The following is a 17,895-nucleotide window of genomic DNA, read 5'->3' on the forward strand; positions in this document are numbered from 1 at the left end:
TAAGGTCGAGTGGAGCATCGAAAGGCAACATTCAGTGCGCTAGTTTGCCTTCAGTCACGACAATGCTGACGTATAGCATTGCAATATTGGGCACTTCATCAAGTATTCTACAACTTGTGTAATCACCCCAATTATTCCCACCTCTTTATGGGTGTCGACATTTTGACCAAATGTTTCATGGACCGAATGTTCAGGCCTGACGTAACTGTCTGAAGACGATTTTGCGCAGGAATTAGACATTTGTCCAAGGTGCCTGCGATTACCAGCCGAATCTTCATGAAAGACACAGTGGTATATTTAGCATCTACCAAAAACGACCTGTGCTGGCCGACGGAACCTCCAGCTTGCCATCCATCCGACGGACAGCGCACATGTTAACGCATTGCCCTGCATGTTAACGCAAAGCAGAATATATTTCAGTTGGGTCGAGATTCGAACAAGTCTCCAGTCTCCGCACTAAGTGAATGTGCAACAAACTCCCTCGCGTGAATGTGTGTCGTGCTGTGAGCATTTCAATGGCAACGAGGAGAGCCACGATGAGCTCATTCAGCTCCAAAGTGATCTCTATTGTGAGGTCACCATGTCATTAACAGCTTGACCATCTCAATCGAGAGTAGGCTTAGTAAATGTCAAAGTGCAAAGTACAGTTAGTAAATGTCAAAGTGTAAAGTAGACTTGGTAAATGTCAATGTGCAAAGTAGACTTGGTAAATGTCAAAGTGTAAAGTACAGTTAGTAAATGTCAAAGTGTAAAGTAGACTTAGTAAATGTCAAAGTGTAAAGTAGACTTAGTAAATGTCAAAGTGCAAAGTAGACTTAGTAAATGTCAAAGTGTAAAGTACAGTTAGTAAATGTCAAAGTGTAAAGTAGACTTAGTAAATCTCAAAGTGTAAAGTACAGTTAGTAAATGTCAAAGTGTAAAGTACACTTAGTAAATGTCAAAGTGTAAAGTACAGTTAGTAAATGTCAAAGTGTAAAGTAGACTTAGTAAATGTCAAAGTGTAAAGTAGACTTAGTAAATGTCAAAGTGTAAAGTAGACTTAGTAAATGTCAAAGTGTGAAGTAGACTTAGTAAATGTCAAAGTGTAAAGTAGACTTAGTAAATGTCAAAGTGTAAAGTAGACTTAGTAAATGTCAAAGTGTAAAGTAGTTAGTAAATGTCAAAGTGTAAAGTACAGTTAGTAAATGCAAATATGGGAATGTAAATTAGTACATGTAAATATCGAAATGTGTAAATGTAAATGCAAATATGGAAATGTAAATATCCAAGTGTAGAGTAGATTTGGTACGTCGTGGTGAGTAGAGTAGAGTTATTGAGTACATATGTGTAGAGTAAAGTTAGTAAATCTAAATGTGAAAATGTAAATTCGTGAATGTAAATGTGCAAATTTGTAAATTCGTAAATGTAAATATGGAAATTTGTAAATGTTGTGCAAATATGGAAATGGAAATATGGAAGTTAGTAAATGTCCAAGTATAACGTAGAGTTAGTAAATGTCCAAGTGTAGAGTAGAGTTAGAATGTATGGAAGTGTAGCATGGTGTTAGTAAGTATGAAAGTGTATGTAGCATGGAGTTAGTAAGTATGGAAGTGACGAGTAGAGTTAGTAAGTACGGAAGTGAAGCATGGAGTTAGCAAGTATGGAAGTGAAGAGTAAGAGTTAGTAAGTGTGTAAGTGAAGCATGGAGTTCGTAAGTATGGAAGTGAAGAGTAGATTTTGTAAGTATGGAAGTGAATAGTAGAGTTAGTAAGTATGGATGTGAAGCATGGAGTTAGTAAGTATGGATGTGAAGCATGGAGTTAGTAAGTATGGAAGTGAAGCATGGAGTTAGTCCATATAGAAGTGAACAGCAGAGTTAGTAAGTATGGAAGTGTAGCATCGAGTTAGTATGGAAGTGAAGAGTAGAGTTAGTAAGTATGGAAGTGAAGAGTAGAGCTGGTAAGTATGGAAGTGAAGAGTAGAGTTAGTACGTATGGAAGTGAAGAGTAGAGTTAGTAAGTATGGAAGTGAAGAGTAGAGTTAGTAAGTATGGAAGTGTAGCATCGAGTTAGTATGTATGGAAGTGAAGAGTAGAGTGAGCAAGTATGGAAGTGTAGCATCGAGTTAGTAAGGATGGAAGTGTAGCATCGAGTTAGTAAGTATGGAAGTGAAGCATGGAGTTAGTACGTATGGAAGTGTAGCATCGAGTTAGTAAGTAGGGAAGTGTAGCATCGAGTTAGTAAGTATGGAAGTGTAGCATCGAGTTAGTAAGGATGGAAGTGTAGCATCGAGTTAGTAAGTATGGAAGTGAAGCATGGAGTTAGTACGTATGGAAGTGTAGCATCGAGTTAGTAAGTATGGAAGTGAAGCATGGAGTTAGTAAGTATGGAAGTGAAGCATCGAGTTAGTAAGTATGGAAGTGAAGCATGGAGTTAGTAAGTATGGAAGTGTAGCATCGAGTTAGTAAGTATGGAAGTGAAGCATGGAGTTAGTAAGTATGGAAGTGTAGCATCGAGTTAGTAAGTATGGAAGTGAAGAATGGAGTTAGTAAGTATGGAAGTGTAGCATCGAGTTAGTAAGTATGGAAGTGAAGCATGGAGTTAGTAAGTATGGAAGTGTAGCATCGAGTTAGTAAGTATGGAAGTGAAGCATGGAGTTAGTAAGTATGGAAGTGTAGCATCGAGTTAGTAAGTATGGAAGTGAAGCATGGAGTTAGTAAGTATGGAAGTGAAGCATCGAGTTAGTAAGTATGGAAGTGAAGCATGGAGTTAGTAAGTATGGAAGTGTAGCATCGAGTTAGTAAGTATGGAAGTGAAGCATGGAGTTAGTACGTATGGAAGTGAAGAGTAGAGTTCGTAAGTATGGAAGTGTAGCATCGAGTTAGTAAGTATGGAAGTGAAGCATGGAGTTAGTACGTATGGAAGTGAAGAGTAGTGTTAGTAAGTATGGAAGTGAAGAGTAGTGTTAGTAAGTATGGAAGTGAAGAGTAGAGTGAGTAAGTATGGAAGTGAAGAGTAGAGTTAGTAAGTATGGAAGTGAAGAGTAGAGTGAGTAAGTATGGAAGTGAAGCATGGAGTTAGTATGTATGGAAGTGAAGAGTAGAGTTAGCAAGTATGGAAGTGAAGCATGGAGTTAGTACGTATGGAAGTGAAGAGTAGAGTTAGTAAGTATGGAAGTGAAGCATGGAGTTAGTAAGTATGGAAGTGCAGCATCGAATTAGTAAGTATGGAAGTGAAGCATGGAGTTAGTACGTATGGAAGTGAAGAGTAGAGTTAGTAAGTATGGAAGTGTAGCATGGAGTTAGTAAGTATGGAAGTGAAGCATGGAGTTAGTACGTATGGAAGTGAAGAGTAGAGTTAGTAAGTATGGAAGTGAAGAGTAGAGTTAGTAAGTATGGAAGTGAAGAGTAGAGTTAGTAAGTATGGAAGTGTAGCATCGAGTTAGTAAGTATGGAAGTGTAGCATCGAGTGAGTAAGTAGGGAAGTGTAGCATCGAGTTAGTAAGTATGGAAGTGTAGCATCGAGTTAGTAAGTATGGAAGTGTAGCATCGAGTTAGTAAGTATGGAAGTGAAGCATCGAGTTAGTAAGTATGGAAGTGAAGCATCGAGTTAGTAAGTAATAAGTATGGAAGTGAAGCATGGAGTTAGTACGTATGGAAGTGAAGAGTAGAGTTAGTAAGTATGGAAGTGAAGAGTAGAGTTACTAAGTATGGAAGTGAAGAGTAGAGTTAGTAAGTATGGAAGTGTAGCATCGAGTTAGTAAGTATGGAAGTGTAGCATCGAGTTAGTAAGTAGGGAAGTGTAGCATCGAGTTAGTAAGTATGGAAGTGTAGCATCGAGTTAGTAAGTATGGAAGTGAAGCATCGAGTTAGTAAGTATGGAAGTGTAGCATCGAGTTAGTAAGTAGGGAAGTGAAGCATCGAGTTAGTAAGTAGGGAAGTGAAGCATCGAGTTAGTAAGTATGGAAGTGTAGCATCGAGTTAGTAAGTAGGGAAGTGTAGCATCGAGTTAGTAAGTATGGAAGTGTAGCATCGAGTTAGTAAGTATGGAAGTGTAGCATCGAGTTAGTAAGTAGGGAAGTGTAGCATCGAGTTAGTAAGTATGGAAGTGTAGCTTCGAGTTAGTAAGTATGGAAGTGAAGCATCGAGTTAGTAAGTATGGAAGTGAAGCATCGAGTGAGTAAGTAGGGAAGTGTAGCATCGAGTTAGTAAGTAGGGAAGTGTAGCATCGAGTTAGTAAGTAGGGAAGTGTAGCATCGAGTTAGTAAGTATGGAAGTGAAGCATCGAGTTAGTAAGTATGGAAGTGAAGCATCGAATTAGTAAGTATGGAAGTGTAGCATCGAGTTAGTAAGTAGGGAAGTGTAGTATCGAGTTAGTAAGTAGGGAAGTGTAGCATCGAGTTAGTAAGTAGGGAAGTGTAGTATCGAGTTAGTAAGTAGGGAAGTGTAGCATCGAGTTAGTAAGTAGGGAAGTGTAGCATCGAGTTAGTAAGTATGGAAGTGTAGCATCGAGTTAGTAAGTTTGTTTGTTATCTCAGAGTGGTTACTGTCTTGGCAGCAGCGTCTGCACGAAAAACAAGTTCACCAGGTAGTTTGCACGTTTCACGTCAATGGCCTTGTTCAGGTGCAAAGACCGCCTACTACTACTACTACTACCACTACTACTACTGATACTACCACCACTACAACTACTACTACCACTGCTTCTGCTACTACCAATACTACTACTGCCACTACCACTACTATTACTACTTCCACTGCTCCTGCAACTACCACTACTACTACTATTACCACCACTACTACTACCATTATTACTACCACTGCTCCTGCTACTACTACTACTGTAAGTACGACTACTACAACTACTTCTACTGTAAGTACGACTACTACTACTGCTGCTACCACTAATGTTACAACAACTACTAGTACTAGCTACTGCTACGTGTGTGTAAGTAGGTCGTCAGAAAATGTATTTTTCCTGCCAGTTATGGGTACTTATCCTTATCGGCACCCGGAACAAATCCATATACAGTATTCCTGACCATGCTAAACCACCAGGTGTGTTCCCTTACTCGGGTAGCTGATTCTTTAATCTCCAGGTGCAACTACTTCGTGCATCGAAACTTTATGTACACGTTTGTGGTTCTAATCGGGACTACTTGATCGCACCTCGTTCTGATAACTTTTTCAAAGGCTCTAGGTAAGAATAAAAACCCATACAGGTGATCAATCTGGAGGCGATCGCCTGTATAATCGCACGCCATGTTTACGGACATGACATTTAAACTCGTCCCGCGCCGCGCACACCGTGTTGGTAAAAGCCACGAGTTTTGCGGTAACGTCGCGAGTTCGAGGCTGGAGTTGCCCACATGGAACTTCACTGAAGAGTTTCGTAACGCGAGGCGGCCACGCCGCCCGAGCCCCGACGTCGGGCGCGTCGCGCCGATCGAGCCCCCCTCACGGCCCACGAGACGTGGAGACCCACGAGTCGGGCCGGACCGGGCGGGCGAGGCGACGCTGCACTCACTCACCTCCTCCCATTTGAGGAACTTGTTGCCTCTCTTCAGCGATTCGGGGACTCGGATCGGCTCGAGCTGGAGGGAATGCACCCCGGGCTGTGCCCCTGCCATCGCCTGGCGAGCGAGCGGAGTCCTCTGCGCTTTTAAACAAGACGCACAACGCCGGCCCCACGAGCGCGCAGCTCTGAAGAGAAAAGTTACTTCTTGAACCCACGCGGAGCGCGCCTCTATTATATATTTATTTTAGTCATAATGCGCGTACGTACGTACGTGCGTGCATGCACTCGCTTCTGACAGAATGGAAGACGCGCGCAAAACGCACGTCAGGACGCAGAGCGCGCGCTCCGAATGAAGAAGCGCCGCTCCGCACGGAAGGCGCGCGCGCTCTCTCCCTCCCATACCTAGTCCCTCCCACCCTCAGTCGCTGTGTGCATGACACTGCAGTGCCCGCTTCCTCTTCCTCCTCGGATCGGATCCCCTCCTCTCCGCGAATCGTTCCCGTTGCTATGTGGGATGACGACCTGGCGGGTTTCCGAGCTGTCCGGATGCACTCTGGGCTCCAGTTTTCCCTCATCGAAGTTGCGCGTCTTCCTCATAATTGATTAGGTCGCGCGTCCTTCGCATCGTCCGCCCTTTTCGGAACACATTCATCACCTCCACCTCCCGACAAGTGCACAACCGCAGAACCATTTGGGTAGCGAAAAATCAATCAAATAAACAAGTGCTAACTCCGACTTTCCATGTTTATATGAAAGTGAAAAAGGAATGAAAAGCCGAGCTCGCGGTGGAACCACCACGCCCAGGACTCGTTTAGGCAAATACACGGATCACACAGCTGCAACATGGTTAACACCAATTACACAGGGTAACGAATAAGGGGACAACACGGTATAGTGTCAACGCATGCACAGTGAGGGGGGTTAACACGGGTACACGGTAAAGGATTAATAATAACAAGGTTTAACACGGGTACACGATAAGGTGGTTAACATGGGTACACGGTAAAGGATGAATAATAACAAGGTTTAACACGGGTACACGATAAGGGGGTTAACACGGGTACACGGTAAATGATTAATAATAAGGTTTAACACGGGTACACGATAAGGTGGTTAACATGGGTACACGGTAAATGATTAATAATAAGGTTTAACACGGGTACACGATAAGGTGGTTAACATGGGTACACGGTAAAGGATGAATAATAACAAGGTTTAACACGGGTACACGATAAGGGGGTTAACATGGGTACACGGTAAATGATTAATAATAAGGTTTAACACGGGTACACGATAAGGCGGTTAACATGGGTACACGGTAAAGGATGAATAATAACAAGGTTTAACACGGGTACACGACAAGGGGGTTAACACGGGTACACGGTAAAGGATTAATAATAACAAGGTTTAACACGAGTACACGATAAGGGGGTTAACTCGGGTACACGGTAAAGGATTAATAATAATAACAAGGTTTAACACGAGTACACGATAATGGGGGTAACACGGGTACACGGTAAAGGATGAATAATAACAAGGTTTAACACGGGTACACGATAAAGGGGATAACACAGGTACACGGTAAAGGATTAATAATAAGGTTTAACACGAGTACACGATAAGGGGGTTAACTCGGGTACACGGTAAAGGATTAATAATAACAAGATTTAACACGAGTACACGATAAGGGGGTTAACTCGGGTACACGGTAAAGGATTAATAATAACAAGGTTTAACACGAGTACACGATAATGGGGGTAACACGGGTACACGGTAAAGGATTAATAATAACAAGGTTTAACACGAGTACACGATAATGGGGGTAACACGGGTACACGGTAAAGGATTAATAATAACAAGGTTTAACACGGGTACACGATAAGGGGGTTAACACAGGTACACGGTAAAGGATTAATTATAACAAGGTTTAACACGGGTACACGATAAGGGGGTTAACACGGGAACACGGTAAAGGATTAATAATAACAAGGTTTAACACGGGTACACGATAAGGGGGTTAACACGGGTACACGGTAATGGATTAATAGTAATAAGGTTTAACACAGGTACACGATTAGGCGGTTAACACTGGTACACGGTAATGGGTTAATAATAAAAGATTTAACACGTGCGCACATTAGGAGGTTAACACAGTTACATGGGTACACGGTAAGGGGTTAACAATACAAGGTTTAACATGCATGAACAGTGAGGAGTTAACACAGGTACACGGTAAATAATTAACACAGGTACATGGTCAGGGGTTAACACACCGACACACACACACACACCGACACACACACACACACACACACACACACACACACACACACACACACACACACACACACACACACACACACACACACGCTAATGAGTTAACATGGGTCCCCAATAAGGGGTTAACACAGGTACACGGAAAGGAGTTAACACAGATACACAGTAAGGGGTTCACACACTGATAGAGACACATACCAATGGGTTAACATGAGTACCAAATATGGCGTCAACAGAGGTTCCTTTTTTTTTTCTTTTTTTTTTTGTATACAGAGTCGAGGCTCGTGAAAGAGCTAACATTTATCAAACAAACAAATCAAACAAACAAGCAAACAAAGTACATAAAAAGGGGAGCGGTCGACAAGATAGGGAGAGAAGGGGAGGAAGCACACAAACACAACATTTGAGAGCAGGGACATCGGGAGATGTGTGGGAGGGAGAGGGCCTGGGGGGAGGCAGGATAGGTATAAAACGCAAGGACACCAAGGACTTCCAGGAAAGAAGTCAAAAGTCACCTCAAAAAAGTGGATTTGGGGTGAAATTAGCGGGGGTAGAAAAGATCAAGGGTTTGGATTGGGGAAGATAAGAGATGGTGGTGAACAGCCGTTTTAAAGACCTGGAGGGAGGAGTGGGATTGAAGAGAGTGAGGGAGTTTGTTCCAGAGGCGGGAGAAAAGAGGAATGAAGGAGTGAAGGTGAGCAGAGAGTCTTGATTTTGGCAGTTTAACCATTTTGGCAGTGTTCTCCATCTTTTTAAATGCTGAGCATCAAGCAAGGCAGCGCACATACCATTTTTTAAGTGTTTGGTGTGACTCGGCCAGGATTTGAACCACCAACCTACGAGACTCGGAGCGGACGATCTAACCATCTGCATTTCACAACCAGGGTGTGCTGCTGAAATGTGTTAACACAGGTACACGGTGAGGGGTTAACACAGGTACATGGAAAGGAGTTAACATGGGTACACAGTAAGGTGTTAACACACCGACAGACAAACATGCTAATGGGTGAACACGAGTACCCCATAAGGGGTCAACACGAGTACATGGTAAATGGTTAACACGGGTAGACTGTAATGGGTTAACACAGGTACACAGTACGGGGGTTATCACATGGGTACACGGTTATGGGTTAATAATCACAAGGTTTAACACGGGTACACGATAAGGGGGTTAACACGGGTACATGGTAAAGGATTAATAATAATGAAGGAGCTGTGCTCCCACGTAGTCGGAAGAATGGACGCGACAAAAAGCTGGAATTCGTCCGAGTTTCTTTATTGTCACAAAACAACTCGGGTACTCTGAAAAGCCCGTTTATCGGGCAGCAATATATATACACACATTATCCCGGAGCGTTTGCCCGGGAAAGGCGAGAGGGGGCGTGGCCGGGCGTCCTGGCCACAGCCTGGCAAGTCGAGAGCGGGCATGGCCGGGCGTGCCCGGGCACGCCCGGGCATCCCGGCCGAGGCCTGGCAAGTTGAGTGCGGGCCTGCCCAGGCGTCCTGGACGAGCCCGGCATGGTGATCGCTCCGCATCCTTGGTAGGTGCAAGGCGATTGTGTAAACCCAGCGGTAGCCACTACAATAACAAGGTTTAACACGGGTACACGATAAGGCGGTTAACATGGGTACACAGTATTGGGTTAATAATAACAAGGTTTAACACGGGTACATGATAAGGGGGTTAACATGGGTACACAGTATTGGGTTAATAATAACAAGGTTTAACACGGGTACATGATAAGGGGGTTAACATGGGTACACGATAATGGGTTAATAATAAAAGGTTTAACACGGGCGCACATTAAGAGGTTAACACAGATACATGGGTACACGGCAAGGGGTTAACAATAAAAGGTTTAACCTGCATGAACAGTGAGGAGTTAACACAGGTACATGGTAATGAGTTAACACACCGACAAACACATGCTAATGAGTTAACACGGGTACCCAATAAAGGGTTAACACAGGTACACGGAAAGGAGTTAACACATATACACAGTAAGGGGTTAACACACTGACAGACACACATACTAATGGGCTCACATGAGTACCCAATAAGGTGTTAACAGAGGTACACAGAAAGGAGTTAACACAGGTACATGGTAAGGGGTTAACACAGGTATATGGAAAGCAGTTAACACAGGTACACAGTAAGGTGTTAACACACCGACAGACACACATGCTAATGGGTTACCACGAGTACCCCACAAGGGGTTAACATGAGTACATGGCAAATGGTTAACATGGGTACACTGTAAAGGGTTAACACAGGTACATGGTATGGGGGTTATCACGGGTAACTGCTAACGGATTAATAATAAAAGGTTTAACACATGCACACGGTAAAGGGTGAACATGGGTACACCGTAAGGGGTTAACAATAAAAGGTTTAACACGTGTGCATCGTAAGGGGTTAACACAGGTACACAGTAAAGGGTTAACACACCGACATGCACACAGTAAGGGGTCAACAATAAAAGGTTTAACACATGCACATGGTAAGGGGTTAACACGGGTACGCGGTAAGGCGTTAACACGGGTACACAGTAAAGGGTCAAAAATAAAAGATTTAACACATACATACTGTTACGGACCGCGGATTAGGATGTTATTTTACCGAGCGATGGTATTACCGCGACCGAACAGTGCTTCCCCGACTAAAACCCGATTCAACCCAAACGTTGGCCGTATCGCACCGCAGCTGCTCAATCTGGAAAACTCTAAAGCGACCAAATGCAAAGAGGAAGAAGATGTACAGAAGAGTAACGGGGTTTATTATTATTTACACACAAGCAAAAAGGAGCAGTCACGTTTATTTACAGGGACATGAGACGCAGGTGACACAGTGACAATTATTAGCTTATACAGACTTAACTTATTCCCAGGGACAAGACAAAAGACAGACTACGAACACACTTACACGGGGAATGATGATAGGGATGGCAGGTGGATGGCTGGCGGGATAGGGAGGTCCAACTGGTCCTGCAGCACGATCGGCTCGTTGGGCAGCCGCCGTTCCTTCGCGGCCCTGCTCCAAACTGCCGTCCAGGCCCCACGCTGCTGTGGCTGCAGTTTCGGTGGCTCGAGCTGCTGTAGAGGCAGTTTCGGTGGCTCGAGCTGCTGTAGAGGCAGTTTCGGTGGCTCCAGCTGCTGTAGATGCAGTTTCGGTGGCTCCAGCTGCTGTAGATGCAGTTTCGGTGGCTCAAACACGCAGCTCTGACGACCCAGCTCTTTTCTCCTCCCTCCTTGTCTCAACTCTGTCAAAGCTCATCTCTTTGACTCAACTGCTGGACTTCTCTCTTGGACTCAACTGCTGGACTTCTCTCTTGGACTCAACTGCTTGGGGAACGCCCCGCCGGCGGGTTATATAGGCCCCGCCCCTCAACCTTTGCGAACCTCCCCCAAACGTTCTTCCTCCGCCCTCTCTAGCCAAACCCCTTGTTCATGGTTGGTCGAGTGGGGCTGGCTCACTCCTCCCCTCTCTGACGAGGTGGGGACCCGCCTTTCTTCCCCAACCCTGCCTCGTGGCCAATGGTGGTTGAAGAGAAAACCGCCCAAAATGCAGTTGGCCATCGAAATGAAATGAAAGGGGACCTATTCTTATTTCACTTGGTACAATGGAGTATTTAAGTTAATGGGAGACACAGCCTTACCCTAAGACACATAATAAGATATAAGCTATCGAACAGGGGTATTTTATGATTGGCTGACGTGGATGCTTTATGGACTAATTACCGAGACGCCCTTTTTACCTTTACACAACTCTGGAGGCAGGAGGGGCCATATCCAACAATGTTCATCACCATTTCCAATACAATACAACACAATCAAAAAAATGCCATCCTCATATCCGCAACACTGCACCCTCCTCCTCTTAGGCACTTCCCGGGCCTATAACTTTAATTTAGTGTGACACGTAGGTGTAGTTCCCTCTACTTTTAACCTGACCCTGAGTGCGACAGTTTTAAAACATAGATAAATATGTCCCGCTGCTCCATTGCACCCTGCCTAACAGACTCACGCCCACAGCTAACCGAATTGCGGAATGGTCTTCAAACTACACACTGACGGTGGGGAGCATTATTTACAATTGACACTACTTTTATTTACAAGACTAACCCAGGACCTGTGATTGTTCTTTCTGCGGGGGAGACAGTCTGCTCTGCATCAATGCACCATGAAAGCACCTAAAAATGCACCAATACACCCCCAAGCACCAATCGGTGCAGTCACCATTGTTCATCAGTGTTCATGAATGTTCAATAATAAAAATAAATCAACAACCCCTAACCCTGCAGGTGATCTCTTGCTCTTCGGCTCCCTCTGCTGGCTATTATTATTTCTTCCAGTTGTTGTCTTTTCCTTCATTTTGTTACTGGCGGCCTATTTGCAATAAAGCTTGCCCAAACGTGTCCATTTTATTTATCTTTATTTATGGCCCACAGGGCCGACTACGTGTGGTTCACCTGTGGGGCATCGGTGCCCTGTGGCCAAGGTCCGCCAGCAAGATTTCGGGCCCTCATGGCCGGTTCCAGCAGAGGGGCCATGCCCCAACCCATGGGGTCCATAAGTGGTGCTCGGCCACAGACATGTGGTCCATAATGTGGTGCATCGATGCAGACAGCTGGTTCTGAGAGTTCCGGGCGCACAATGGCCGACTCACGCACGCTCCCCTCGGCGCCCAATGGTGCACAGGTCATGTGGGAGACAAAAGGGGAAGACAAATGAGCGAGGGGTAAGGTCACAAGGGTACACATCAAACAAGGCAATGCAAGGCGAAATGCGTACGGAGAGCGAAATGAGAAAGCTCGTCCCTACCGTACGTCACCCCCCCCCCCTGTCACCTACACTACCCTTGCCCTTACCCCATATTTACAAAATCTACACATTTACAAATTCTTCGCTACTGTCACGTCTCCCCTTATTTCCCTTATACCAAATTCGTCTCCACAATCCCTCTACTTCAAAATTTGCCATCACCCAATTCATCATCAATCCTCATAAGGAGGAAGAGATGGAACATCAAAGCACAATGTCACACCTACGTCATGATGCGCCTCACAATCCAAACATTTGCATCATAAAAAATAATCAAAACATGGCATGGTGTGGAGTACCTGTCACCTCAGGTGAGTGGATGTAGATGGTGCGAGGAGACTTCAATCCTAACTATCCTCTAAATGACATTAACACACTTTACACTACCCGGGGTCTTTCCCTGCCAATCCATTGGCCAACTTACACTATGGGTTCTAAAAACCAATTCCCATTGACCAAACTGTGGTGCTTCTCCATTTTGGGGTCTCACTCCCCCGATTCATCTCCCGGTGCCCTTGCACAATTTCTGGGCTGTGACGTGTAGCTCTCCCAGCAGGTCTACCCACCTGCACACCTCCACCACTGCAGTTGCCACCCGAGCTTACCTAGCTCCTCACCCTAACCTATCTACTGGGGAAGGCCCCTCCTGGCTCTGTCACCCCTTGGTGCCCTCTGGCACTGGGCTACCCGGGTCCGTCCTCCGGATCCTCGGGCCCCATCCACAACAACTCTACCGGCTCCCAGAGCCCACCTGCGGCCTCACCTGGCCGACATCCTCACAGTGGTGGAGTGCCCAAACCAACTACACACACTAACAGGCTACACGCCCAGCCATTTCCACAACACTAATGCACCCATCCAAACATCATTCTTCCACCCGCACCACAGATGCCAATATCCAACCACAATTTACCTATACCCTCTACCTAACACTTTCACTACCCGACCCTGGTATTCGTGATGGGGGTCCATCCTTCCCCCATTCACACCTTCGCACCATCCACTCCACTCCATAGTTTCCATTCTACTCACTCCACGACCATCCATTCCAATACTCCAGATATTCCACACTACCATTTATTCCATACACCTGTTCCTCATACCTGTTGTTGCACACCTGTGCAATCATACCTGGTGCCACCTGCACCCTCCTCCTCTTCCTGGACCAGTTGGTCAACACAACACACCTCACCATCACCATCACTCAAACACTGCTCCATCCACCTGTTCAGTTGCACACCTGTGCAATCACACCTGTTCAATCATACACTTTTCACAATACACTTCTAAATACACCTCCAACACTCACACGGCATCATCTCATCTAACTACTCCCCTCTGAAACTTGCGCTTCCCAGTCGTCCCTTTAAACTATTGCGCTCCCTCGTCATTATCATCCACTCTAATCTACCTGCGTCCCCACTGCAGGTGTCATTGTCACTACCTAATCTTAACGTTACCTAATGTCATCTTTTCTAGATCCCTACAAACGGTATATCCTAACCCACCCGGGCTAGTTTTCACTGCCATACACCCCATAAACTAGTGCTCCTTTGCCCCCCCCCCCCCCATTTGTGAGGGATGGTGGAGTTGCCATCCCCCCACATCGGGGAGGTCCCACTATCAATTTTGCTCGTCCAAATTCCAACCAATCAAAAATTTTCTATTTACTGCCAATTCTATTCTACTCATCAAATTTTGCCTTTTTCTAATTTTGGGTCCAAAACACTAACCTCATCACCCGTCTACTTATTAGATCCTCTCGGTGCGCCAATTCACGTCTCCAGCCCGGCTTCGTAAAGCCGAGCAATGAATGTGGGTTGTTTGGTGCCGGCGGCTGGATGCGTCCGGCACTCGGTGCAGGGAAGGACGCTTACCCGGGCCGAGATCCCATGCACCACCTCGGCGTGGAGCCATCCAATTGCCCGATCTCGACCTGCCGGAACGCCTTAACAAAAAGGGGTCGCCATGACGACCCTTCCTATCGGGCTGCCCGTTCCGCCTAGCGGAGCACGGACGCGGCCGTTCCAAGCGCGGCCCAGCGTGGATCACATACGGCGGTCCTTTCAAATCCGCCGTGGTTCGGATCCCCGCTGGTTCTCGCGGCACGCGAAGCCCGGCACGCACCGAGGGCCCGATTCGGCTATAAGTCGCTCTAACCGCTAACCCGGTTACCGTCGATGCCTCACCTGCATGCTTACACGCATACGCTACCCCTTTCTTGCTCATACATCCAGCTATTCCCATGCTCCTCGTCATTGCACCTTTTCTTCCACACCCAGGTACACTCATTCCGCTCACAGACTTGGTCACACACCTGACCACCGAACACCTTTGCACACACTCGTCGCTCGCACACCTCACCAACACACCTCTTCGCACCCCCTCCTCGGTCACCTCCTCTGTGACAATCACAGGTGTGCTCTCACTCGCACACCCAACCACGTGCCTCACGACCAACTCAAGTGTGCATTCCCACACACGCTCTACCATTCCAGGTGTGCATCCTTCCATTCCAGGTGTACATCCTCGCTCACCTGTCACAACCAACTCACGCTCCGTGTCACTCTCACTACTTTCACCACCACTCTTGACAGCGCACTCACCCTTACTCTCGACAGCGCACTCTTTCCTCATGCCCCTGTCCGTTACACACCTTTCTCGCGCACACTCTTGCGCACACTCTCCCGTTACACCCTCTGTAACACTCACCACAGGCATGCATTCTCCCTCACTCTTGACAGCGCACTCTTTCCTCATGCCCCTGTCCGTTACACACCTTTCTCGCGCACACTCTTGCGCACACTCTCCCGTTACACCCTCTGTAACACTCACCACAGGCGTGCATGCTTCCGTTACATCCTCTGTAACACTTCTCACTACGCGCTTCCATGTGCTCCCTCGCACACGCGCTACGACCGACTCACTCTCGACAGCACACTCACTCCTCGGCGCGCACTTTTTCCTCACACACCCCATGGTCGGACATTCTCGCACACCTCTTTTTTCGCACACCAGACCTGTCGCACACTTCACCAACGGCCTCTCACGAACACCCGGGTCCAAAGCAACCCCCAAGCCGACTGAAGCTCCCCTCACATCATATACATTTCCATGTATATCGCCACTCACCTTGGCACCTCGTCTCCGCACCTCCTTCACCACCTGCAAACTCTTTATTTGGTTAGTGAGCACGCCATTATGAGTTGAGCACCGACCTTGTACATATTCCATCACCTCCTCCTGGATTTCTCTTTTAGTTTCTGTCCGTCTCTTCTTAATTTCACTCACCTCTTCTTCCACTTCCTCTAATTTTTGCTTCACCTCTTTTATTTCCCGGTGCGTCTCCTCAAGTTCGTCCTCTAAGGCTACCGTGACCGTCTCTATGTGCGTCCTCACCTGCCGGTCGTTCGTTTCCATTACCTCTGTCACCTCGTCCAACCTCATTGTCAGTCCCTCACGTACCATCTGACATTGCCTCTGTGTCGCTATTAAGTCATTTTTATGTCATTTTGTGTCGCCTTTAACCCTCCTAGTACCGCAGTGTTCCTTTGAACCTGCTGCACTAACTCCGTCTGTCCCTCCGTCAGCTGTTCCACCTCCTCCGTCAGGTCCTCTATGCCCCCTTGTAACCTAGCCGTATTATTCCTCACCTCTTTCTCTATACGCTTTTCACCTCGCTTTACCTCCTCGCGTACCCCCGAGACCTCCTCACTTACACCTCGTCGTATCTCCTCTTTCATCTCTTCCATCTCTTTTGTAGATGCCACCCTCATCTGTCCCAATTCATCCCTCTGAGCATCCAATTTACTTTCTAACCCGATTTTCACCTCCTCTATCTGGTTCCCCATCTGTTCGATTTCCCGGGCGGATTGCTCCCCTATTTCCCGCAATTTGTCTTCCATCCTATTTTCTAACCCCATTCACCCATTTTTCACCCCCTCTATCTGATTCTCCTGGGCAGCCATTCTATTTTCCACCCCCGTTAAACCATGTTTCACCCCTTCTATCTGATTCTCCTGGGCAGCCATTCTATTTTCCACCCCCGTTAACCCATGTTTCACCCCTTCTATCCCATTGTCTAACCCCTCAAATTTAGCTTCTAGCCGTTCCCCCATTTCTCCCATTTTGCCCCCCATTTCGCCCCCCATTACGCCCATACTGTGTTTCAAACCTCCAATTTGGTCTCCCATTCGGCCCTCCAATTGCTCACTCTGAGCCCTCATTTGCTCCATCTTTGCTTCTAACCTCTCCATAAGGGCCCCCATTTGTACCATAAAAAGGTCAGAATCCCCCAGCGGCGCTGCTACGGTCACGGGCGTGGCTAGATTTGGTGCCGCTGTAACCGCGTGCGCAAAGGCGCCATTTTGTGCGCCTGAAACCTCGTGCGCGAGAGCGCCATTTTGCGCGTCTGATACCCCCTCAACCACATCCTCCATATACATTTCCCCGAGGTCCTGGGTCGATTCCACCCCGTCTATCTCTATCTCTCCCACCGGCATCCCGTCGCCTTGACCAGCCATGGCGCGATTTCAAAATTCGGGTTTTCCTTTAAAAAAACAAAACAATTTCCAGCTGCTTGTAATTTTGAGCGCGTTAAGCGCGCTTCGGGCCTCGTATCTCACTCCCCGACACCAATTTGTTACGGACCGCGGATTAGGATGTTATTTTACCGAGCGGTGGTATTACCGCGACCGAACAGTGCTTCCCCGACTAAAACCCGATTCAACCCAAACGTTGGCCGTATCGCACCGCAGCTGCTCAATCTGGAAAACTCTAAAGCGACCGATTGCAAAGAGGAAGAAGACGTACAGAAGAGTAACGGGGTTTATTATTATTTACACACAAGCAAAAAGGAGCAGTCACGTTTATTTACAGGGACATGAGACGCAGGTGACACAGTGAAAATTATTAGCTTATACAGACTTAACTTATTCCCAGGGACAAGACAAAAGACAGACTACGAACACACTTACACGGGGAATGATGATAGGGATGGCAGGTGGATGGCTGGCGGGATAGGGAGGTCCAACTGGTCCTGCAGCACGATCGGCTCGTTGGGCAGCCGCCGTTCCTTCGCGGCCCTGCTCCAAACTGCCGTCCAGGCCCCACGCTGCTGTGGCTGCAGTTTCGGTGGCTCGAGCTGCTGTAGAGGCAGTTTCGGTGGCTCCAGCTGCTGTAGATGCAGTTTCGGTGGCTCCAGCTGCTGTAGATGCAGTTTCGGTGGCTCAAACACGCAGCTCTGACGACCCAGCTCTTTTCTCCTCCCTCCTTGTCTCAACTCTGTCAAAGCTCATCTCTT

The 17,895-nt window shown here is 46.7% G+C and overlaps 1 protein-coding gene across 3 annotated transcripts in view; it reads right to left on the minus strand.

The window, feature by feature from the left end:
* Nucleotides 1-5,899, minus strand: part of LOC137436847 (1-phosphatidylinositol 4,5-bisphosphate phosphodiesterase beta-1) — a 293,810-nt gene extending 287,911 nt beyond the window's left edge. Inside the window, exon 1 of one of the 3 annotated variants that reach the window (XM_068131011.2) lies at nucleotides 5,509-5,899. In XM_068131011.2, the coding sequence (XP_067987112.1) occupies nucleotides 5,509-5,607 (99 nt within the window). In that variant the 5' untranslated portion in view covers nucleotides 5,608-5,899. The remainder of the gene's footprint in view (nucleotides 1-5,508) is intronic. The other 2 variants (XM_068131013.2, XM_078787147.1) reach the window with 2 other exon arrangements.
* Nucleotides 5,900-17,895: the final 11,996 nt, after the last annotated feature.

This window comes from Myxine glutinosa, chromosome 11 (assembly GCF_964187855.1).
Source record: "Myxine glutinosa chromosome 11, kmMyxGlut1.1, whole genome shotgun sequence".
Lineage (NCBI taxonomy): Eukaryota > Metazoa > Chordata > Myxini > Myxiniformes > Myxinidae > Myxine > Myxine glutinosa.